Consider the following 26,425-nt stretch of genomic DNA (forward strand, 5'->3'; position numbering starts at 1 on the left):
TTTTTTGAAGTGGGGTCATATAAAGTACATAGCTATAGTCGATCTGTTTCCTACCGTAATCACCGATCAGCGCAGCCTCAGTTTGGAGAAGTAGAGAGCCGCTCCAGCCCAGACGCTCAGCTTTGTACTGCAGTGAACGGGGTTCAGCAAAAAAGCGAAATAAACCACCTAAAACAAGGCTCACGCAAAAATGTTTACATCAGTTGAAGTGTACGTTGTATAGGTAAAATTCACACCGCTTTACATCACTGTCAGACCGTGCTTTCTTTTGGCACTACATTTTCTCAACCACAGAACCTTCGTATCCCTACGCATTAGCGTAACTGGGCAACAGCTGATTTGCGAGCGGCGGCTGGACGAGAGGTTTACTTTCGATAAAAACGAAACTTAACTCTCCGTATCCTTCCACATTAGCGCTCGTGCGTAGGGATACGGGGGTTCTGCGGTTGAGAAAATGTAGTGCCAAAAGAAAGCGCGGTCTGACGGCGATGTAAAGCGGTGTGAATTTTACCTATACAACGTACACTTGACCTGATATAGATTTTTTTAGGTGAGCCTTGTTTTAGGTGGTTAATTTCGCTTTTTTGCTGAACCCCGTTCACTGCAGTACAAAGCTGAGCGTCTGGGCTGGAGCGGCTCTCTACTTCTCCAAACTGAGGCTGCGCTGATCGGTGATTACGGTTATATGACCCCACTTCAAAAAACCCGAACTATCCCTTTAATTTTAATGCTGTGTTAGGAAGGAATGGGAAATATTCTCAACAACAGGAACACAGATGCTTCTGAGATCATGGTTTTTATGTAATAACCTCATAAACAATCGTGTTTGGCAGCATGCTTGTTTTGTCTTCAGTCTTTTTCAAGAATCCAAAGCATGTTGTTTTTATGAGTCCACAGAAAGTGTGAATAAAACTGTCTGTGTTTTTCCAGTATCAAAAATAGCTTCCGCCAAAAGCATTTTTCAAATATTTTAATCAGGTTCCAGCATTGAGAAGCTGCGTTGTTTTTAAAAAAATTAGAAATCAGACTTCGATCTGTCATCAGTGCTAGTCTACTGCTTTTTTGCACAATACAGTAAAAAATAAAAGTTAAAATGCAAAAAATACAAACTGAATTTGCTGAGTATGATAGAAAAACTGAAGTTCTGAGGATGATTTCACTTGACAAGAAATCTTGAAATTTGTCAGTTCAATCTGGAAAAAATAAAGACCAAGAAACACAAAGAAAATCCACTTTTTAAGTGGAAAATGACTCATTGCTCAGGGAGTGGTTTAAGCTTGTTTGTTTTTATTTTTTATAGAGAAAGACTATTGTATGTGGCTTTATTCTGTCTAGTGCAGCTCATTTTACCACTAAATCAGTTTTGAGATTTCTGGATTAATTAAGGAATACAAGACAAATCTGATTTGAAACCAGATGCTTCCAATCCCCAGCAGTCGTACCAGCACTTAGTGACAGAGTCGTTCCTGGTGGCTGACAATAACGAGCAAAATTCATCTCTATAAAGATCAGTGGGCTGTAAAATTAAAGTGATTTGCCTCGATAATGACGCAGATCAAGGAACCCACATGCAAATGAACAGCCTCATAAGGGAATGTGCGCAAGGACACAGTGACGAATCCTTTCTACGTCATAAAGTTTGATCGTGACTCTCTCTCTCTCACGCACACGCACGCACACACACACACACACACACACACACACACACACACACACACACACACACACACACACACACACACACAGAGACCTGTACCTAAAGCTCTCACAAAAGAGTCGCGAGTTGACTCTGTTGTATGTGTTTGCAAATTTTCATGTGAATTGGACACATTAAGATGTGATTGACTTTTTTCACATGTGGATTAGAAAGTTGTGGAAGCATTGCAGGGTGGCTGTAGCTCAGCAGGTTGGTCAGTACTTGGGACGACGCTGGTTCGTATCCCTGGATCTGCTGTCTGCATTGTTAAAGCATCCTTCAGAGGGATACTGAACCCAAAATTGCTCCTGATGAGCAGATCAGCACCTGGCAGCCCTTGTCGGTGTATTAATGGGTGAATGTGAAGAGTGTTTTCACGTGCGATCCAATATTTTAACATGTGAAAAACAAGATGATATCACCCATGTGCTGGACATTTTCCCAAGTGATTGTCTTTATTCGCATATGAATAGAAATTTACACATTAGAAAGTAACATTTCTAAAATTGTTCATTTAGGATTTGCTTTTTCTCCATTAATTTCCATAAACATGATCTGAGCCTGGTTGTAGGTTATCACAGCTGCCTCATAAGAAGGTCTCTCTCACGGTTCTGAATCTGCCCGCCAGGCCAGCTGTTTCCCCTTTGGACTTTGCATATTTTCCCCATGTGTGTCTGGGTTCATCTCAGAGCCCCAAAGCATGCAAGTGGAGACTCCCATACGTCTGTATCTCTATATATCTCATGTTAAGCCTGCCGCGGACTGTCAGCTTTTCCACAGTGTTCCCTGCTCCTCAGTCATTGTGCAGTGTTCACTTGAGATGGATGGAAACGTCTAACCTTCACCCTAAAATCATTTCTAGCCCTAAATAAATAATTTGCCATGTGTGGATGGTAGTTTTGTCACCAGCATGTACAATAATGCACTTGTGTGAAAAATGTACAGTGTGCAGTCAGTGCCAGAAGGCTTTCCTTAGTGTAGTCATAACTTGGAAATGTCTGAGTCAGAACCCCAAAAAAGTTTTCTTTCTGAGGACCAGAGGTGTGTTTGGGTTTGTTGAGCTTTCATTTTTTTTGAGTTATTTACTTTATTCTTGACATTGCACATCTAATTTGCCCATTGTTTGTTTTTTTGTTGTCTTATTTTGACATTTCATTCTTGGTGGTTTTATGGCGTTTATCACCCATTTTTATCCTTTCTATTCCCATTTTATTTCTCACGCCGTCCTGTTTATCCAAACTACTCTACTTACTGTGTTTTTAATTGGTTGAGTTCTGTGTTTGTTGTCAGGCTTTGTAGCGCTGGTTATGATGTGCTATATGACTAAACCAATAACAATAACACTAATAAGTCCTTATATGTGCTCAGATTGTGTTACTAAGCAGCCATACACATTCACACACCGTGCCCTTTGACAACCATCAAGCAAAACTCCTGCAGTGTGGATCGGCCGATGACCGTGTACCAATAAACAAGAAAGTATAATAGGAGGTGTGGGAAAAGAAATGTACACCTCAGCTGAATTAGTTTTCACACCTGAAGACAGATCAGCCACTCTCTTGTCATCAAGACAGCCACTTACTCTAATGATCACAGTCACTTTACATAATGATACTAATGTATAATGCTCTGATCTGTCCGGCCCAAAGTGATTACCTGTTTTAATAATATTACATTTCATCTCATCTATGCAGACAGCTATTGCAACTTAAATAGAACATTTCTTCCTCCTTTTTTATAGTTTCTTTCACAAAACTGTATACAGAAATCAAAACCTGCATAGAGAAAAAAATAATAATAATACAAACAAATAAACACACTGGATTAAGTCCACCCACAAAAGAAAGATATCATAGACAACTAGGCGTTCAAGGCATATTTAAGACATGTGAGACAATAGATGGATAAATATTCTTTTAAATAAATGAAATTACAAACAAAATCAATCTGAATTAAATGCCATATAATTGCAAAAGAGTAAGTAAAACAAAATATGAAAAAATAAATAAATAAGATTGTATTTCAGTGTTCCCTCTCCTCCGTTTCAGTCAATTATATGCAAATTAAAGCCATAATCTGTCAGACAAAATTGAAGTAACGTATGGAGACTAGGTAGCATCACAGTAACACAGTCTGCTCTGTTTTTTCAACGAGTGTGTAATGGAAGTTAGACATTTTGGGGAAACGTGGACTGAGGTATAAATATGATACAGAAATATGAGGCCACTTGACCAGAACAACAAAATCGCTATTCACTCGTCTGTGTGGAACTCCCTGTATCGTCAGTAGCGACCCAGACTTTCCATTCGAATACCAGATTATTAACTGGACCGTCTGTTTGCATTTGGCAAAGTAGGATGACTTGTGACTAGTGGTGTGGTCAAGAATCCACATCTGTACGACTGAGACTTTTTTCCAGGACTGAAACACACGGGGCTTTTTAGGAGCGTTTGAAAAGACAGTAGTTGAGTCTCTACAGAAGCATGCTGGGTAACCAGACTGTCTGCAGCCTCCTCTCCTCTCCTCTCCTGTTTCATACAAATTAAAGATGTATTTGCGTGATAGACAGGGCGGCGTGGTTTTTAACAGATGATGGCTGTTCCCTGGAAGTGTGCTCATTCAAAGATACAGAAAGCAGAGGGGAGCGATACTGAGAGGAAGACAGAACTGTTGGCATGATAAAAAGCATTTAGTACCATGTTGCCAGCAGTCTGCTAATCATCAGATACAGCTGATGATACGTAGAAATGGGAGGATCAGCAGCACACTGTTGTTCTGCAAAAATGTGACTTGCCCTTTGGGAACGTGCATTATTTGACAAAACACTGTTGAATCTCTGGGTATCGTTGGGAATACTGGATATTCAGTTATCATCTACGCTCCCTCCTGCCAATTTAAAGTCAGGTAAAGTTTCGTAGTCCACAAAACATTTCTGGCGCTTCACGGCAAGATAGTGTTGCAGCATCCCCTGAACGACTGAAGATGGGGACTTGTTTAAAATCATGAACAAAACAACTGAGGAAAAAAAAAATGGTCGCCCTGTCAATCTAAGTCTCTGGAAGACCCAAACTGATTTGAAAAGACAATATTTACACACTTTCTGAGGACAAAATCCTCCCTGTTAACTAGTTAAGATAAAAGTGTTAGCACGCATCCTGTCTGAATGGTTTATGGAGACTTGGATTACCCTTTAGATTACTTTACACAACACTGCTTTTACATTAGAGCATCAACACCACAGTATAGAAATAGTACACATAGAGGTTCTACATTCAAAATCTTACTTAAGTCAAAGCACATAAGTATAAGAATTAAAATGTACTTAAAAGACTCAAATTAAAAGTACTAATAATGCCGAATAGCCCATTTAAGACTAATGCCACTACTCAAAATGAGTTAGGGATACTGGGATATGGGTGCATATACAGTTGCGAGTGGATTTGCCTTAAAAATCAAATGAAAAATGTCGCATTACATGTGGGGACCAAAAATATATGTGAAGATGTTAAGACAGAAAAACAATCAAGTGAAATCATTTGTATTTATAATCTGAATCTGTAAACAAAAAAAAGAAGCTGTTGTCACCTAAATGCTGTTGACTATAATGTAGAATTAAATGGAAATACGGAAGTAAAAGTACCTCAAAATTGTACCGAAGCATAGAGCTTGTTACATTCCGTTTTGTTCTCTATTCACGAACAAATGTTTGTATCAAGTAGGCTGCTGGTCGCTTACGTCGTGAGTGTCAGTGAACGCCTCACGGTGGGCTGGGCGCTGGTGTGTCAGTCACAGAGCCTCTCCCTCCTCTGTTCCTCCTCTCTCCCTCCTCTGTTCCTCCTCTCTCTCTCCTCTCTCCCTCCTCTCGCTCCTCTGTCTCTGCCCCAAGCTTCAGTCTCGTTTGTGTGCTCAGGGAGGCTCGGCTGTACGTCAGTGAACCAGCGTGAGAGAGAGAAGACGATCCTGTCGGAGAAATCAGACTGAAGCTCAGAGTCACGATGGACACCGGAGAGCTCAGATATCTTCGCTGAGGATTTAAACTCAACAAAGGGGAAACCTGGACACTGAACCAGCTCCCGGAGCGACGTAAGGAAATTATCTCTCTTTATAACAAATTCTCACTTTCTGATTGGGTGTTTGTCTGTGACCCGTCAGACCCTGTCTGTCACACTTAGGTGAGAAATTACTCACTCTGTTCTGTCTGACTGACAGCTCTGATGTTTGCCACTTCGAGGCTCCATCTGTAGCACTTTACACTTGTGTTTTAACAGTAGATAGATAGATAGATAGATAGATAGATAGATAGATAGATGTCTCATAGAAAAGTGCAGTGTTGTGTCTGTCGATTAGTTTACAAAACCGCACATAAAACTTCACATCGCTTTGTGTTGCAGCTTTACGTTTTTTTGTTTGTTTTTTTTTTCAAAAAGTTCAAGTTTAAATGTTTCTCTTCTCACACGGCTGTGCTTTGGTTTTGGCACAAAGCCCACTTGGTTAGAGTTCGGAAAACATCCTGATTTGGTTTAAATACTTGCTTACATGTTTTGGTTTCACTGCTCCAACATAGCTGGAGATGTTTCCAGGTCTCATTAAAAACACAAGGGGTGCAGATGCTCCAACTTCTTGTTAAAAATTGAATTTTTCTGCTCACCAAAAATGTGGCTACGCCAAAATATCAGTTTTCTGTCGCCACAAATACAGCTGCAGATGCCCTGAATTCCATTCAAAATGAATGAATGCCTGACTTCTTGCCCAAATGATCCGTTTTTGGTCCCACAAACACACCTGCAGATGATGCAAATTTGTGTGAAAAACACCCACCTACACGGCTGCAGATTGCCTGACTTCCCTCTAAAAATATCTGCTTTTTGCCACCACAAACACGACTGGAAATTGTCCTGAAGTCTCCTGAAAAGCATCGAATGGTATCACGTAAAAATGAAACCAAACGAAGACTCGAACTGCCGTCACTGGCTTGCCAACCTCGTCTCCCGTAACTCCCTCACCATCACCTCTCGACATGAAAGTCAGGTTATGGACATGTAAAGTGAAGGTGATACAACACATTTCGTCACTGTAAACATTTATTTCCTTGTAACTGGAGAACAAAACCTCTGTGAATGTCTGTTCAATGGCACTTGTGACAACTGCAATTCATGATTTCTTGCTTCATCATCTAACAAACACGTGGCAGTGTGAGATTGTGAAAACTTGTGCTCACCAGTTTTTTAGGACAGAGATGAACTTGTCAGAAATATGCTGCTTCTTATGATAAGGGGAGGGAACAAGCCCCGGCGCGCCTCCGTGCGGAGCAGCTTGAGACCGGCGGGCAGTGAGTCAGACCAGGATGAATAGTTGGCGAGGTGGAGTCCTTGGAGGAGACGGAGCTCGAGGGGCAGAGCTTCCCTTACACGTGGAAAATAGTTTCAGATGGGTGTCTTAATGTAGCCTAATTGTTTCCAAAGAGGATAAGGAAGCTGGAGCCAGTCATGGCAGCTGCAGCAGCAGTGTTAAAGTAGGCGAGGAGAGGAATGAATACCCACCATTGTGTGGTTCTCATGTGAGCTCTAGTTCTACCTGCATGTCGTGCAGTTTGAAGATAATGAGCATCAGCGGTTTAACACGTCTGCTGTCAGAACTGACATCTGTTTCTTTATGGTACCACATGGGCTGCAAGATTCATTCAAGACTAAATATAAACAATCTATACTGAACATGTGTCATTGATTGTTTGGCTGCTGCAAATATGTGTTGATTATCCTCCCGACTGATCAGCTGGATTCCGTACACGTGATGGTTGTCGACAGGTGTGTTTTTATGTTTTCCCAGGTGAGACCAAAGACAAGTTTATTCTATTAGTGCGACCGCTGCAACCAACCATTCTTTTCCTCGTCGGTTAGTCCGTCGAATATTTCCTCAATGAATCGATTAGTTATTTGGTTTATGAAACATCAGAAAAGGGTGAAAAAGGTTGATCGGTGTCTCCAGAAAGTCTCCAAGAAGACGTCCACAAGTATCTGGTTTTGTCCACAACCCAAAGATACTCAGGTAACTGTCATAGAGGAGGATAGAAGCCAGACGGTATTCACATTTAAGCGGCTGGAATCAGAGTTGTTTTTCGTAAAAAAATAGCTTACCCAAACCAGTCATGGTTGGGTCAAAATCTTGCCAATTATATTTGTCTAATTGTACTTAACATGCTTTTAATGCAAATCACCTGTAGAAAGTAGCATTTCAGTGAGACACCCTTGGACTTGTTTTTACACAGTTTTCACTTGTTCCATCTGCTTTTCTGTTCTTTTGTCCGTCTCTCTCTTTTTGTCTTCGGAGCATCCATTAGCTCACTCATGGTCGTTTTGTTAGCAGTAGAGCTAAGATGACCTTCATTTATCGTTCGAATGTTTGGCTCTGTGTGTCGCACCAGCAACATGACAAAATACCTGGTGAATGAACAGTTCATTCTGTTTAAGCGCCCAGAAAACAGAGGTAAAGCTTGTACTTTGCTTTGTGATCGATAAGTCATAACCAAAGAATTCCAAAGTCCTTTTTGGTTATTGACCTACCTGCATCTGTGAAGCAGCGCTCCTGAGCCACTCTGGCATTTGCTCTTTGAATCGAGTCTGTTTAAGCCTTTAAATCCAAACACCACAGCGTCGTCAGTGCAGATTCAACAGTGCGTGTTGGCGGAGTCTTACTGGCTGTTTGAGATTAACTTAATTAAATGTGGGCGATATGATGATATGTTCACAGGGATTGAAATTGATTTGTCAGAGATTTCCTGATTCTGTTTATGCTGTGACAGTTATCCTATTAATGTCTCTGACTGAATCACATCATAGCGTGCAGTGATGTAAATCAATGAGTGGCATATTTACTTGGCAGTGTTGGATTTCTATGATCCCTGTGAATATGTACTGCATTGAACTTATGAAAAACATTCCCGTCTGGGCCATGAACAATTTCCCAATAGATTTTTTTTAGTTTTTTGGACAACATATAATACTTTGTAGCCTATAGAGCAGTGGTTTGAATAGAAAGAGGCCAAATGTTTTTGTGTGAATGGTGATCTCTCCGTTCAACATGAAAAATGAAAAGACAGCCTGAGGAGAGTACTGGCATTTCTGCCTGCGAGGAATTAAAACAGAATTACACTTTGAAATATGGAGTTTTACTTCCACAATTGCTTTCACGGTTTTAAGATCTGGCAAAAAATTAAACAACAAAAACTGTTTGATCAGATGAAATGAGATCTCTGACATTGAAGAGTTTCATCCACTGTGAAATGTTCTGTTTTTGATAATAACACGACACACTTCCAGCACAATCAAAGATTAACATTGCCTGTGCAGACCTTTGAAGCCTTGAGTGTACACTTAATCAGTAACAGAGGTGTCCTCCATGGAAAACATTTTTACCTGTCGGTTTAATTGGATACGTGATACAAGAAAGCGCGACATGACATGTCATCACTTGTCTCAGGTGCGACTGAAGCTGAAGCTTTGTTTTGAACACCTGGAGGCGATGACAGGTGTGTAGGAAGAGCTGTGTTTAAATACATGAGATCTTACTTTGTTCTACGGTCCAGCCTGATGCCGGTGACGCAGCTTTTGCATTCGCGATTAATTAATCACGTTGGTTTTATGTTTGTTCATTTGAATCGTAGAACATCTGTACCAGTCTGTTACTGTTTCCAGTGGATCATGTGTGCTGCCGATCCAGATTCTCCCAAACACTGACAACACTGAATAAACATTTACAGATTAATTTCCAAATGATCACCTTAGTACACAGCGAATACGGTAAGTTCACGGCAGGGACACACACAAAAACACACACTCACATACACACACACATGCTTCAGCTCGTCCATGGCGCTGCGTGCCGTGTTGGTCTTGTTCTAATGTTTCAGTGTATTAATAGATGTACTCATTTACAACATTGCTGCTCGGGTTTGACGCTGAAACAAGCAGCACAGAGTTTTTTTAATGAGGGCCAGTGTCAATCAAAATAGAGCACGACATAAATGAGCAAGAGAATGAATGTTTGAAAGGGAATGATCACACTGAGTTTGGTGAAACATGTCTAGAAGAGAGCAAGAGGTTTTGGTTTTAAGAAGACAAAAACAAAACTAATACAGCAACATCCTGTTCTCGTCCGAGGAAATGGTTCTTGCTCACGTGTTCACTGAATTCTAGGGAAAATACAGAAGTGATTTAAAGGGACCAAAGTGACTTCCTCGTGCCCGGTGGCAGCCGGAATTAGCTTTTCTCATGAATGAACAGCATTTCTGGAGTATTTTGTATCTGAGAAGGTTGGAGAGGGCGAGTGGGAGGTTCTGCTATCAGAGAGAGATCTGCCTCTATAAATTGGATTTGTCTGGGAAATTCTTTTAACGGCCCCACTAGAGAAATTGCCTTGGCATTCTGCCTTTGCCAAGACTATTAAGTATCTTTTTTTTCAATGTAAGACCTGCTTGCTTTCGTCCTAGCCTCATTTATTTTAATCATGTCCCAGATCGTCTTCCAGCTGTAGTCAATATTGACTTGCAGCACTGTTTCAGACCCTTGTGTTTTATCTCCTCGAGAAGTCTCTGAAAACCTTCTCCTTCTTTCCTCAGTGAGATTCACCTCCACCAGCGCCCAGCAAGGCCATGCTGAAGCTATGACAACTACAATGTAAGTATTGCATTATGTATATAGACTAATCAGCTATGCCAGAGCATGCAGTGTCCCACTCTGACAGATGAGGGATGTCATTCAAATGTGACCAGAGAGCTGAGCCGAAAGCCAAAATGTTTGAGTTTCCAGTCCGTCTATGTTCCAACCCTCACCTTGTGAACACGAGCTGCGGGCAGTGACCGAAAGAACGAGATTGCGGATGCAAGCGGTCAAAATGCGTTGGTTTTCTGGGCATGTCTAACTAGAAGGAGACTCCGGGGACAAACCAGAACCCACTGGAGTGATTACACATCTCATCTGGCATGAATACAACCAAGGTATCCCCCAGGAGGAGCTGGAAAACATTGCTCGGGAGAAGGATGTCCGAAGCACCCTTCTGAGCGGATAAGGATGAAGATGAAGAGGACATTTGCAGATCATGATTTCTTGCCTCATAATCAGTTAAAATACGTCTTGAAATAAACACGTGTCACGCATGAAGTTATGAAAACTAGTGCAGTGCCCATTCTTTGTCTCTGTTATAGCTGCGTGCAAATCCTAACAAGTTCTATGCAAAGTCAGTCGGATGAACATTGAGAAACTGGAAGGACGTACATGACAGACAGAAAGAGGAACTGCCAGTGTAGGTGGATGAAATTCTTTTCTTTGCAGCTGGGGAGCATAACTTTGCAGAGATTAAGGTTTTTGAGGATTTCAGGGGCACAACTTAATGAGAAAATGACTGACAGACACAGAGTTGAAGTTTAACGTTGGAGCAGCTGATAACAGCTCAGCAGAGTAAATGTGATTCTGGTGAGTTGCAGGTACAACTATATTTAAGTGTCTGTTATAACTGGGCTTACATATTAAAGCATTTTCAGACATTTGTATTATATATAATCTAAGCGGGATGCAGGATGTCCTGGAATAATTTACCCAAGCCTACAGTCTGTTACTCTAGGACAGTGATTTCCAGCTAGAGGTTTGTGTACCCGTGGTATGTACTTCTGAAGTTGGGTATATGTAGAAATGTTATGGAGAAGCTCCGCTCATCTAAACGCAAAAGAGATTATGACTAAATATATTATGTGTTCGGAGGAAGATAAACACTCAAACTGGATTACAAATTGCTTGACGCTGATCATAATATAATTACTGTGACAATAAACAATAAGCTAGCAGCTGTGATTGCCCAAGACATTCCTGAGTCAGTTGTAGCGCCAAAATGTCACTTACTGCGATTAAGAGTAGGGCTGCGACTGACGATCATTTTCACTGTCAGTTATTTTCTGGATTAATCAGTCAGTTTTTTGCTCGATAGAATGTCAGAAAAGTAAAAATGTCAAGGACAGTTTTTCCCAAAAACCGAGATGACCAGCAGATCAATTTACTGTCACAGAGGAGGAAAGAAACCAGAAAAGTTTCACATTTACAAAGTTGGCCTTTTTAAAAATTTTTTTTTTTTTTACTTGAATTACTCAAACCAATCAATTCATTATATAGTTGTGGGAGTGGAGGGATGCCAGACACAAAGACTTGGGACAGTATCAGCCTGACCATCAGTATCAACAACACAAACGTGGGAGTTGTGCTGCCGATAATCCAGACTGCCGACCGGCGTCTTGTGTTGCAGTGCTTCACAGCAGAGATTGAACAGACATGAGTCACGACCTGCTCTTCCACTGTTCTGTGTAACTCTGACAAACTCAAGTTTCCAACAGTTCACACTGGCATACATGCCAAACCTCCCACTGATCTCACATGTCATCAGCTCTTGAGAAATCCTTTTCATATTTGGGGAAAGTGGTTTACTCTGTTATTTTATTATCCGTAGACTGTTGTATGTCATGCGTTTCCTGCAGAGCTCACGCCCTCTTCCAGCTATCTCTCAGTACGTTTCTTTTTAAATCCATTTGCTGACGTAGGTCACATCTCTACGTGTAATATTCCAGCGTCAGTTGAAATCTAGATTTAAAGATATTTCTCAAAATGTATGAAAACTGTTTCTCTCTTCTTTTTACGGAATAAAAATAAACATAAATGACGATTAAGTGTCAGAGTCAGAGATGTGAGAGAAGTGTTCACTCGTAGAGGAAGAGCTGAGCTGACGAACCGGTAACGATGGCAGAGATCCTTACGAGTTCAGGAAGAGGGTTTACTCGAGAGAGATTTGAGAAACTGAACTTTGTCACAAACTGAATGTCTGTATTGTGTGGCCTGTTTTTTTTTTGTTGTTGAACTGGAATCTTTATTTTTGGTGAATGTTATTTGTCCAATGACAATGTCATCAGTGCTGAAACTAAAGTTAAAATCAAACCTGTGCTCAATTTCTGTCCTCATCTGTGTGTCGTTTCTCTCTCACAATCTATATTGCCATGATTTTTACTTTGTACAATCTCAACATATTTCCTTCTCTCGGTCCACCCCTCTGCGTCTCTCTCCAGGGCTCGGTCTGTGATGTTGACAGTCCTGCTGCATATCTTCCTGGTGTCCCAGGGTGAGTTCCAACTCCGAAACAACAGTTGTGGCCTCTCAGCTTGTACGATCTCTTCTTGCATTTGAACACGTTGTCTGCCTTAGAAACCATTCATGCCACTTTTGGAGTAAACAGAGACGCTTTTAATCAGGTACTGACATTACAACTGACATTTCTGTCTGAGTAGTACTCCGGATTTGTAGGGGCAACACTGTTCACGACGTGTAAGTCTACAGAATCTCCAGATACACAGCACGCAGCCGCTTCATACCAGTGTTGACACATGACTCCTTGAGATATATTGAGTTACAGTTGACAGATTTCCCATGCGAGGTTCATGTGGTCAGATCTGCCAAAATGAAAACCCACGTACTCTTAAAGGCACTGTTCACCTGGACCTAACCTCACAGTCTTTCCCGCTAACGTCCTTTTAAAGAAATTTGATGATTTTCATTGATTCGGAGAAGCTGGGCATAAAAAATGTAAAACATTTTATAGAACTTACAAGACATTAACCAGTAGATTGAATCAAAATAATTTTTTTATCATTTGTATTTTTTAAAATTTGAATCACTACATGCATGTGATTTCTTTTGAAAATTCATTTTTTTTTTATTTATAATTAGTTATTATTAGTATTAATATTATTACTTTGCATCATTTTTAAATCAGGTGCTCCTTCTTGCATAGTAAAGATACATAAACATACATTTCATAATACAAATATATGCATTACATTTGTATACATGGGATACACTGTTTTTTAGATTGAGTTTACATGACACCCGTTATATTATGTACGGTATATTTCCAAAAAGAAGAAACTTGGACTAAACCTTTATGCCTCTAGTCTGCACATAAATACAAAGCAGCTACCAGTATGAGAGATTTTATAAACAGAATTTTTAGTTTAGTTAAAAAAAAAGACTCCAAGATATTGAACAGGCTCCAGTGTGATGCAGAAAAATAAAACCATGAACGTCAATTATACAGATCCATTTCTTTTTCCCTGTGTTCGAGCAGGTGCTCGGAGCCTGGAGCCTGACGATGGAGCCTCCCTGTACTCAGGTGCCGTGGACCTCCCCTGGCAGGATGAGCTGTGCTGTGACTCACCTTCAGCCCACCTCACTGCAGAGGGAAGCAACGCGCACGCAACGGAGACAAATCGCTCCGATTCAAGCCTCCCACACTATCCCTGCTGCAGCTTCAGGAGCTCGACAGTTGAATCACAACGTCATGAGCTCTCCGCTGGTAAGAGTTCTTTCACCACCTTTGTCAAAAACTAACAAAGAAATGATGCATTTGAGGCTCGTTGAGTTGCTCCTGCTCTGGTCGATAAGGCCCTGTTGAAAGAGTCAGCGCACAACTAGTGTGTGTTGTCACGTATTAGAATCAAACATGAACACATTAATATCGAGCTCAGCTGACCCAGCTGAAATTTCTATTAAACATTATGCTGTGAGGATTCAGTTTAGTGAGAGCAGCTTGAGGCAAACACTCAAAACATTTTGGTCATAATTATGAAGATTCTTGTCTTTTCATAGGGAGAATCTGTAATCATGACTGATCACATTAACTTTTCCCACAACAAATACAATGGCAGTAGTGGCATGAGCTTCAATGTGCTCCACTGGGTTGTCATTTATAGAAAAACAACTGACTTACACTGCTGTCGTGTTATTGATAGCCTGTAATGTTTGCATTATGGGTCTGAACTGATGCTCTGAGTGCGCCCACCATTTCAGATTCACCATCTCTGCTACTAAGTGCTTTTAATCATTAACCGAATGTTTGTATAATTTAGTTAACGCCATGAGGTCTCCAGGCTGCTAGTACACATGACATACCTGTGGTGGATGTGGCAACAAGAATTGCAAATTAAGAGCTATGTAGTCAAAATGTGTTAGTCAGTATTTGTGTACTTTCACTTGATGTTTGCAAGGACTTGCTCGTGTTTTCACCCTTACCTGCGAAAAACTTGTTGCAGCAAGCATTGCCTGCATCAACTCGAGTGAGGTGTAGCCAGACTTTTTAGTGTCTGTTTCTCTCTTACGATTGTGTTTCTGCATGTCACCGCATTTTATGAGGGACAAGTCAGTGACTGGATTACAGTCAATGACTGTTTTTGTTTCGGTTAGAGCAACTAAAACACTTGATAAAAGTTTGAGATAAACGTCCAACTTGCTGGATATCCATCCACCTTCCTGACCCCCATAACCTTTATTTAAAATCCTGCCATGCTACATCAGTGAACGTGATGTGAGGAAATATACAATATTCATGTAATTGCTAGAATACAGGGCTGGCTTTACACACTCTGACAGAAGCTTGAGGTTTATTAGATTGAAAGGTATCCGTTGGAACTTTTGACCACTAGTGGTGCTACAGAGCGATGTCTGATGACATTGAAAGGCTCTATTGGTTTGACAAATCATTATAGTAATTCCACAAGATATCATGTCCTGACAGACGTGACACTTGATAAAAAGCTGGGGAGGAAATAGGGACAAATAACAAATGAAACACAGGTGCACAGGAAAAAAATGTGCAAAAAAAAAACAAAGACAGGAAGTGTAAATCAAAACATGAAACATGAGGAGAGAACCTACAAAATAAAACAGGAAATAAGACTGTGACATAAATGAATGTAATTTCAATAACATTAATATGGTAGAAAATGTGTACTGTAGATAAGTAAATGTGAGCGGTATACCTTGAAGACGATATTCCGATCCAGTCCAATCTGTAGGTGATGCGATACATTCCTGCTGACAGCTATTCCACGTTTGGCTTTAGACAAGATGTACGAGACGGACATTATTCTCTGAATGAGGGAACATGAACGCATTCTGTCTGTTGACACGAGGACATTACGGCGGTCTCGACAGGGTAGCTGTGTGATGCTGCTCCTGCTCATCAGAACACACAGCAGGTTGGTGTGACAGAGCCCGTAACTCTCTCTGCAGCTGCGTCACCTGTCACTGATTGAGATGCCCCCGACCATCAGCCTCACAGGCTCATTACACCTTAATGGGTATTCAGCTGGCATCCCTCCCAGCATCGTGTCAGGGTGAGGGACCATGTGAGTCTGTGATCGGTTCACACGCATTCACTTTAATCAGTGATCACACAGAGTCACAACAGCTGATTGTGATCTTTTATCGCCTCTGCTGATCTAGGAAGTTGTTGCGCTCCACTGCTGTTTCATAAAGAAGAGAAAATATGAAGGTTCTTAAAAAGCAAATGGAGTAAATTGAGTCATAATTATACGATGCTCTCTTGATGTTATCAGCGTGGAGGTGAAGGCGGAGATGAGGCAATAAAGAGACATGAGGGAGGTGAGGAGGATTTGTTTGTTTGCATCGATCTGTGAGGCGCTGTGACGCATTAAAATCAATGGTGATTAGTTAAGACCTTCCAGCTTTATGTCTGAACAAAGATAATTAAACCGAGAGGTTAGAGGCCCACTCTGTGCCTCCTGACAGGTTTGCAAGGCCTTTTCACAGTCGGGACTGTGATTCAACTCTCAGGTCATTTTCTCTTTTGTGTTTCTGCTTGTTAGTCATACTTACTTCATCCGCATCTTTTGTTGCTTTCTGTACCAAAGATGTCCTAAAGACAGGTGTGGGTCAACAACTGCTGAAGGCTGAGACTGAACAAAAGTCAAAGTGTTAGGAGTTCTGACAATCAGTCCTGCTGCAGATAAAATGTCTGACATAGATACTGAACTTTATCCTTCAGATATTCAAAACTAATTTGTACGTATTACTAGAGACCTGCCGAATTGGAGATATTCCCATCATCCTCAGCTTTGCTTTTTGTTGAGAGCTAATTAGAAAATATATGCATGTTAACATTCTAACACGCTAACCTAAAGGCGACTTTTCAAATTCGGAGCAAAATCTCTATATCTATCAACAGTCTTTCCTGTTGTGTCACCAAACCTGGGGATAGCGACTGAGGAAAACAATGCTTCTTCCTGTTTTGGTTGCTTGATGGCAGACGTTTTGGCGGGAGAAATATAGCCTGGTGGAGGGTTTACAGGGAACCAAGATGGAATCATTTTTCTACGGACATTACGCTGTGCAATCAGTATTTACTTCATGAATGATAATTAAAGCAAAAGATGTCTATAGCCAGTTTAAGTGGTCGAACATGGTAAACATTATACCTGCTCAGCATCAGCATGTTAGCATCCCTTTGCCTCATATGAGATGAGACCTGAGTTTATTATAAAAGAGTTTATTGATACCATAATCGATAGCGCTTATCAGTCCCTCATCAATTCCTGTTTAATTTTCTCTGCGGAGAAGAAGTAGAAAGATGTTGGAGCACATTGCTGGCGTTCCAACCTTACTTGATATCTTTATACAGATGTTACAACTATAACTGACTGTCGACTCTGAGTCATGTTGTCGCACGCAGGTTCTTCCAGAATAATCCACCCATACCTCAGCCATGAATGATTTGTGAACTGTAAAATTGAGCTCAAAGCTCAGACAATTTTTTCTCAAAATGACTGAATTGCCACGCCGGAGCCCTTCTACCACCACAGTGCTGCTTGTGTTTCACTCGCTTAAGTTTCAGATCCGAGTTCTCAGAATATTAAGCCTGGCCTTTTTCTCAGAAACCTTCATTAGGAGCTCACAGTCAGCTGCTGTTGGTTTTGCTATTAACATGCAAATGTAATTTCTCGTCAGGAACCTGTATGGACATACTGTGCAGAATTGACGAAAACTGGGAAAATTTCGTTTGTGACCTGCAGCCTCATGGTTCACCATCAACCACACTGGCAGCTGATCTCGTGGCGGTTAGCTTGCAGCGTCTGCTGTGAGTATGACGCTGCTTTTTTGTATTATTGTTTCTTTCCTGTCTCTCTTCCTCTCTCTCTCTCTCTCTGTGTGTATGCGTGTGTCTGTGTTTAAATCTGATCCAACCCTTTCCCAAACGCTCAGTGGGGGGTTAAGGATGTGTGTTTACTTTGATCAGCAGAGGAAGCCGTTTGAAATCACACAGACTCCAGGCTTTTTATTACGGCGGGGATAAGGAGACCAATTCACCACTGATCTCACTCACACCATATACAAAAAATGCCAGACTTTGCAAAGCTCTTGCTCACCAAACACTGTTCTTAGATTCTGGATGAGCAGATAAAGATTCCCAGTTGTCATGACATTCAAATTTAAATTTTTTCCTGGGCACCTTTAGGACTTATAGTAAGCTCTAAGTAAGATTAGTGATGTGATCAAAGGTAAAAAACAAACATTGAGCTCAGGTTGTTGTCAACTGCTGTTTACAACAACAAAATGTTAAATAGTAAACAAAAACAAAACTTAATTGGGTTTATTCTCTGTGCAAAAGCATCAAACATAAAGTAAAGATAAAAGTACAAATATGTACATCTACATGTATTTGGATCCCATGTTAGGCATTTTTTTATATCATATGCCAGAAAAAATTTATTATCTTCACTGTCTGCTAAGTAACTAATAACTAAAGTAATTGAATAAATGTACTGTAGTAAAAATTTAATTATTCCCCTCCAAACTGTCGGGTAAAGGACGTACAAAGTAGTAGAAAATGGCAACAGTACTTGAGTAAATATACTTAGTTACATTCCATCATTGTCTTTCATGCTCTGATCACCCACTGAAAAAACACACTGAAGTATTTTCATCTCCATTTCCCAGGTCGCAGAACAGGGAAACTAATAATCCTGTTGTCTGTGAAGCGGAGGATTCCTTCACCTGTTCGATTGCCCTCGACACTACAACAAGCTTTGTCGGCATGGTAACCGTCAGCATCTCCGACGCCGTAGCTCCTCCGGTCCTACTCAGAATTCCAGCCCGACCCGGTGAGAAAAGGACTTGTTTTTTGTCTCGTTCTTTGTTTTATACGTCAGTGAAACGGTGTGCTTTCCCATGGTTTGAGATAAAATACCAACTTATACCAACTTACGTTAAAACAAGTAATACGCTTCAGTCGTACAGAGTCACACAGGAAAGGGTTTCTTTTGTAATTCTAAATTTTGAAGGGGGAGAATCTGTTGCGGAGGAGGCAGAAATGCCAGTTTTCTCTACAGACTTTGCAGTCGATAACGCAGCCCCGAGGAACTGTGAGTTGTTCTTGTATTTACTTGACTGGAAAATTGGCACTGGCTGTGTTGCTGTCGGGGATGGGGTTTTGGGAAATGTATGACATTACTTGCAGAAGTAGACTTTAATGAGGCAAAAGTAAAAAAGTAAAAACCTGCCATAACATGATAATTTACACATGTAAAACTGTTTGCTAGTAAGTCGTGGCTCACTGGGAAACGTTTATATGTGAGTTGTTTCCAATGGAATGTCCTTTGATGGGAGATAGTATTCGCTAAAATATTTATTCAACATTAATTAAGCAAGATTTATTCCAGAGCCCTTTGGAGTCGACCAAATGTTTGCGCACATTCCCGTATTTTTAAGTATGACTCCACTTATCTGTAACTTACTCGCTACACTGGTTTAAGTGCATTACAGTAAGTCATCAAAGAAGCTAGTTCCCGACATTCACTGTCTTTCAAAGGTCAATACATTCAATAAATCCGTGTATGGAGCTGATGCTTAAAAACACCAACATGTTCCAACGTCCTGCTGCTTAAGTTGATTAATCTGGACAGATAATGAGAAAGAGTTTTTATTATTCAGCTGTCATCGGTGGACGTGATTGGAATAGTGGAGGAAATCTGGGCCACGACCCTGTGAATGCGAATGTGCGTGTGTTCATGTGTGCGCAACTGTATCCAGGGTGTGAGATCTCCACAGTGATGGACAAGGGCTTTCCATGCTCTGTTTGTTCAACCAGACCTTTCTGTTAAACTGACGGAGCGGATCAGAAACAGAGTAGTAACCGTAAGTTGTTGTCCGGACTTGTGTGTTTCATCAACTCTGCAGTTTCATCCCTCACTGAATGTGTAGTTACTGCACTCTGTTGTTGTGGGTAAAAACAACATTAACGTCCAGGTAGAACACTGGCAGCTGGTTTGCTTTGTGGGGATCGGCAAACGTGTTTATTCCTGCTTTCATTATCAACCGTAGCTGTAATGAATAAAGATACAGAGTCAAAGGCAGTGGTCCGACCTATACGATGTTTCTCATTTCATGTTCTGTATTGCTTGGTTTGAATAATTTACACAAAAGCGACATTTTATGCTAACCGCTAGTTTGGGTAAACTCAAGCGGTCATTTCTTTAACCTGCGGCTCAACAGGTAACCAACCAAATGTTAGTGAAGGAGTTGAAAGAGAGATAAGAAAGCGTCCAACATACATTGATTGACATTAGTGGTGAAGGAAAAATAACCAGCTAAAATTGTGATAAACGGTATTTTGCAATAGTAGTTAGCTAAGCAATTTTAGTAGCTTTGTAGGCCACTGTATAAAATATTAGATTAGATTAGATTAGATTAGAATTCAACTTTATTGTCATTGTGCACAGTACAAGTACAGAGACAACGAAATGCAGTTAGCATCTAACCAGAAGTGCAAAAAGAAGCAGTAAAGTGTAAGTGTGTTTAGAATAAATAGTGCAGCAGAATATAGACAGATTTGCAGTTTTTACAGTATATACATGAGATGTGATTTGCAGTGGTTATACCTTTAAATCACACACTCAGTGTATTAGATTGTATTTTCTTGTGTTATATGTTTCAATAGCTACGTTTTATCATTTATTCTAGACAGTCAGAAATGCAGCCGTACAGAAATGTGATCCATATAAGCTATGGACTGTAAATAATAATCCAATGAAAGTCAATTTTCTTAAACAGACTCGCTAAATTGATTAAGTGAAGACAGAGTGCAGCAGACTATCTGCACTTGTCAGTGTTATTGTCAGTTCATGGTGGTGACTAAGATGCGAAATGACGGCAGAACAGCTTGTTGAAACTTGAAACGTCATCTCTACTTTCTGCACTCTGCCTTTGCAGTTTGCTTACTTTGAACCAGCGCTAAGAGTTGTTCTGTTGGACCACACTTTGTCATTGGTCAATTTTATTAAGGAAGTAATCAATGCTTCTCCTTGAGTTACACGTTATAAATGATCCTTTCATAAGAGAATTAAAAGCCTTTCATTTTCTTAACGTAATGTAGTCTGGAAAATAAACTGTTGCACTATTACGCATAAAGTTGAGTAATATCTTTTCTCCCAGTGGGCTTCTTTGTGGTTGAATGACACTCAATTATCTGTTTATGTATTTGTCATAATTGAGTGATGAAGTGCGAGATTGTAATCTGGCCTGCTGCGCCTCATCTCAGTTGAGTGACAGTTAATACGCGCCTCTGAAATCCACCTGAAACGGTCAGTCAGTCGAAATACTAAGCACAGAAGGATCATGGGATATGAAAAATCCCCAGCTACAAGTTCTAAGTCAAAACCCCGCTCGCTGACATTTAAGTGCGTAAGCTTCACATGTATGTAAAGACCAAAAGGCGACACAAGTTTTAAGCCAAGGAGATAATATTGAATTACGTTCGATCTATAATTTTCATTTACTCAAATTCAAGATGCGATTAATTTATTTACCTAGTATTGATGGCATCAGGACTGGAATATTGATCTCCATTGTTTGAAATACAGCAGATATCAGCTTAAGATGCACAGTGCTGTTATGACGTATATTAGACATAACTACAACAGCTATAAATACCCAGACGTAATATATTATGGGGAATATTAAGTGACCTGGAGGTTGCACAGTGGAAATTTAAATCCCTTACAAATGCAATTTTGTGAGCCATTGTGCAAAAATGATCTTTTTAATTTTATTTACACTTATTGTATTGATCTATAGGATTAGGTTATCTTTGATAGAATATGAATTGATATTAAAACAGGATCAACTCTGCATCATGATTGCTAGTTATTTACCTGATGTCTATCGATTCTGCTGTGGCAAACGTGCTGTGAACACATGCTTCCGTTCTTCTACAGTGAAACCGAGTCCTCCAGTCAACCTGTCGCACATCCAGACCATTGAGGCGGAACTGATTCTACTCTGGGACGACCCGCCAGACTATGATACCGGCCCGCTGAGATACGAGGTCCGATACTCTTCCAACACCACTCACCCGTCCTGGCAGGTAACAACAAGCAAAGCATTACAAGCATTGTACAAATATAATACTACCTGAAGTGGTGCCTTTGCATCCTTGAGACTCCTTTATATTATAAGGCACAATTTATGAGGAGTTCGTTAACTTTAATTTGATGATGTATTTTGTAATAAATCCGTTATAAGCTGTTATAACAACAACATTTGGGTATTCAAGTTGTTTAAAATCTCTTTTACCTCTTCCAGACTGGATAAAAGACTGATTTGTAGAATCAGCATTCTGCACATGTATTGGTGTACGACAACAGAAAGCCAAACTTGCCTCCTGGCAATGTGAAATGTAAAAGCGGTATACGACTGGTGTTTATTCTTTCTATTTGGTGATGATGCAGTACGGGTTGAAAATCCATTACTGAATGCTCATGAGGTTTTCATTTTGTAATAACCTAATAATCGAGTCTGCAGGTAAAAAGGTTAATACGTTGTTAATGCGTGGACTTTGAAGTCAAACCACCTACTCTTTACAACTTAACAACTCGAACGTTGTTGTTAAATGTACCACAACCGTTTTTTTTTTTTACTGTTTATGAAACGGTCTCAATCTAATACTGATGCTTCTTTATAATCCACATGAGCAAATGAGAGCAAAAGATGTGCTATGTCTGTATTGTTATTCCTAATGGTCGCCACACACAAACCAAATGTTGCCTGTGTTTACATTTTCCCAGGCAAAAGTTGGCAGTGGGTCGTACGTTATCCAATTGAAAGGCAGCATGAGAACATTTGTCTGTGGTGGATTTTATTGTTGATGTCAAATGTTGCAGATTGAGCTTTAGCAGCTTATCGCAGAAACACTCATCGACGTTGGAAAAAAAGTACATCTGTCCTCTAGATGATCACTGCCCACGACATCCTCCCACCAAACTCTACCACAAGCGGTGCTATTGCCCCCATAAGAGGAGTAAAACAGTAGGATACAGGGAACAGTCGACATCTGGAAAACAAGTTGCGTCTTTTCTGACTTGCTCCCAGAAAATAAGATAAGAGCAAGATCGATTTCGATCGGCCAGCACAATCAACAGAAAATGAAAAATCCTTGTAGGTGCTTTAATAAAGGCATATAATAAATCTGTCAGAAATTACTGATAAACTCTTTTCATTCGGTTCCAAACTGTTATTAATCGGTGCAGAGTGCGCAGAAAGCCACAACATCTGGTGAAAGTTATGCTCAAAAAAGGAGAAATTAAGATATACTTTCTGGTTCAACGTACAGAATTTTGGTTACTTATTATACAGAAAGTGACTCAAGTCATGTCCTGAGTGAATCACGCTTGCACAACGACTGTATTAGTCTTTCACTGCAGCGGTCAGCGCACATTTCCACCGACAAGACATCGTGTTTGTGTAGCGTGACTCGCTCACATGCAGTCGGGGTTTTAATGGCCTCATACGGTGCATTTAGCATTCAACAGTGCGCTCAGCGTCCTGCAGTGGATCAGAAGCTCCCTGATACATCCAGCTGTGAGACTGTAGTCCTGCTTGTCAAAGACTCCTGTAGATGCATCCGTGAAATATGGTTTCAGTACCATATCATAAATAAAGATTTGTTTTCACCGCTACAGTCGTGTTGTGTTTCCATAGAGGCGCCTTTTTAACTTCACATGTGACAAAAAAGGCTTTCAAGGGAAGCTGCCAGATGTTGCAGGTGTACAAACTCAACTCTGATTGTAGCCGGTTTGTTTATTTTGGTAACAGAGCTGACGTCAAACATCAACCACAGACGTGACAGTTGGATTCAGTCATCGTTCTCACATGTGAACACGCCCAACTATCTCATCCAGTTTAATGTGTTTGTGCACTTGTGTGTTTGTTGACTCCCTCTCTACTGTCTCCAGGTGATGTCTGCGCCTGGAGCACCCAGGTCGTCTCTGGATCTGAAGGCCAAACTGAACTACACAGTCCAGGTTCGCTGCTCCAGCCTGGACAGGCCTCCACTGTGGAGCGACTGGAGTGAGCCTCACCACATCTACCTAGACAGTAAGAACCAGTCCTTCCAACAAGAGGCAGATAAAACACGCAACAGCATTATTTTGTTATTTGTGTCTCGCTAATGTCAACCTTTTTGTTCAGTACAACCCTGCAGTATTTGTAAAAGCTTTGGAGGAATTGTTTGAAAGTTCCCAGAGAGCCACAGTAACCAGCAGGAGGTCTGTGACTTCCTGGGGATTCTTGGAACAACTGCGGGGGGTTCATTGAATTGAGCGGAAGATAAGGGACAAAAAATAATGCTTCAGCCAATGCTAATGGCTCCAGAGAGAGACACGTCGGTCCACCTCACCACCGCTCTGGTCGAGAGTGAGATATTTCAGCAACTTTTTTATGGATTGTCGTGATCAGGCATTCATGATGTAGGGCCCTATGATTTCCGCGATCACGGAATTGCGGACGGAATCGCGGAATTGGCCGATTAAAACGGAATCTACTTTTTAACACGGAATATCGCGGAATTTGACATAATTTCACTGAAATGTTGTTCTCGTGTGGAAGAGGAACTTTTGTCTGGGGAAAACTGCACGGGGGGAACCAAATCTGGGTGGCACAACAAGTCGCCGCCGCCCCCGTCCCCACAGACTGAGCTCTCCCGTCAAAACATTGCAAGCATGGCGAAGTGGCTGCCAGCGGCTCCGTCTTCGTCGGCGAAAAAGCTGAGAAACTTGACATTTACCCCTCAGTACAGAGCCGAGCAGTTCCCGAACGACTTGTATGTGTCAGGTGAACTGTTGTTTTGCAAAGAAGCAGAACTGAGAAATCATAATTAAAGGTGTAATGCGTCAGAGTTAGCCACTGTCCGATTCATATTATTTGCATATAATACCAGAGTGACCGTTAACTGCTGCTAACAGTAGCTGCTGTTAGCTAGCTAGCCCCGTTAGCCACAGCCTTCTTAGCTGACTCTGCCTGGGCTGGGAGGCTTTTCTTGATCTGCCTGAGAGCTGACCATGTTTTTATTCAATGAAACCCATAAAAACACAAAATATACTACTGTATGAAGACATGATGAAGTCAAAATATTTTTGATGCACTTTACTGTACTGTACGGTACAGTATTGAGGAAATATGTTTGTCCCCTCAATTAATTTAAGGTAATTTCTATTTAATTTGTGTACATTTGAGTTATTTACATTGAAAACACACTGTTTTTAGTAGTATAATAAGAGTAAATCAGGATTCCCAAAAATTAAAATGGAAAAAACGGAATTCCCAAAAATTAAAACGGAAAAAACGGAATTTGGGAAAAAATAAAACGGAATTTGGGAAAAAATAAAACGGATTTCATAGGGCCCTAATGATGCCCTCAAGATGAATCTTAATTACTTTGATGATCTTCTAACTTTTACTCTGCAGCCATCATCACGTCAAAGATACATTTAAATTACCAAATATCAAATTATGACATTCAGCATCAAATATATCCAGTGTTTAGTGCTGATAACGTGCAAAACATAGTAAACATTCTCCCCCCCCCTGCTAACAATTAGCATGTTAGCGTTTTCATTGGAAACTTTGCTAATCCTAACATTTATCTCAAAGCACTGCTGTGCCTCAGTTCAGCCTCTTAAAGCTTGCTTGATCACGTATAACGATAACCTGCAGTTTTGGAGCAGAATTGAATCTTTGAAACATTTCAGAAAATCTCAACTGTAACAAATACATACATGACTTTTAAAAGGTTAAAGGCATTTTACAGTCGGCTGTGCAATTTATAAAGATTTTCTCAAAAACTGGTCCTTCTTTGCGTTGCTCTCGTCAGTCTTTGTTTGAGTATAGTGAGGTGTAATTTAGTTTTTAGATAGAACTAGCAAAACGTCCAACTGAAATGTTCTTTACAATTTTGTTAAATTAAATCAGAATGAACCACAAATTTAGAAACAAAATCACAAGGAAAAAGGAAGCTGATGTTTTTAAACGAGATTGTAATGGTGTCGGTTTCAGAGCTGAACCAGCTTAACTGAGGGGTTATTTGGGTATTTGATGGCTCTAAATTCAGGGAGTTCAATTATTTAATGTCACTTTTTTGCAGTGAACTCGGTTAACTAACATTTTAGACCTTTCCCCGATGGCTGCATTTCAACTCTCATTCCCTCCGAGAGATCCAGCAGACGAGGATTCCTCACATTTAAACACTGACTGTAATCATCTCTCTGGTAGATTTATGTCAGTGCTGAACTATTGAAACGAGTATAGCTCATTAGCATGAGCTATTAATGAAGAGCTCATTCCAGTGTGGCCAGCGTCAATAGATTCTGAATCAGAGGTCGCCGCCAAGGTCAGTGACCTGCTGCAAATCATGTGACACAATGGCTTTAAAGATTGCAAAATGTGAACATCAGCCTGTGCATATCTGTGTTTCTTTCAGTTTTTAACTATTGGTGCTTTCAGAGGTTAGTTCTTCTACTCTGTGTCACAGGGTTTAAAGCTTGTAAGACTCAACAGCTCTGAGTCATCTTACCGA

General features: G+C 40.6%; 1 protein-coding gene across 3 annotated transcripts in view; it reads left to right on the plus strand.

The window, feature by feature from the left end:
• lepr (leptin receptor) overlaps window positions 1–26,425 on the plus strand; it is a 49,691-nt gene that overhangs the window by 12,845 nt on the left and 10,421 nt on the right. The window contains exons 2-9 of one of the 3 annotated variants that reach the window (XM_030433806.1): window positions 5,607–5,779; window positions 10,311–10,368; window positions 12,795–12,847; window positions 13,850–14,077; window positions 17,527–17,656; window positions 18,517–18,680; window positions 21,792–21,940; window positions 23,808–23,949. In XM_030433806.1, coding sequence (XP_030289666.1) covers window positions 10,355–10,368; window positions 12,795–12,847; window positions 13,850–14,077; window positions 17,527–17,656; window positions 18,517–18,680; window positions 21,792–21,940; window positions 23,808–23,949 — 880 coding nt within the window. In that variant the 5' untranslated portion in view covers window positions 5,607–5,779; window positions 10,311–10,354. The other 2 variants (XM_030433805.1, XM_030433807.1) reach the window with 2 other exon arrangements.

The sequence above is a fragment of the Sparus aurata genome, chromosome 11 (assembly GCF_900880675.1).
Source record: "Sparus aurata chromosome 11, fSpaAur1.1, whole genome shotgun sequence".
NCBI lineage: Eukaryota > Metazoa > Chordata > Actinopteri > Spariformes > Sparidae > Sparus > Sparus aurata.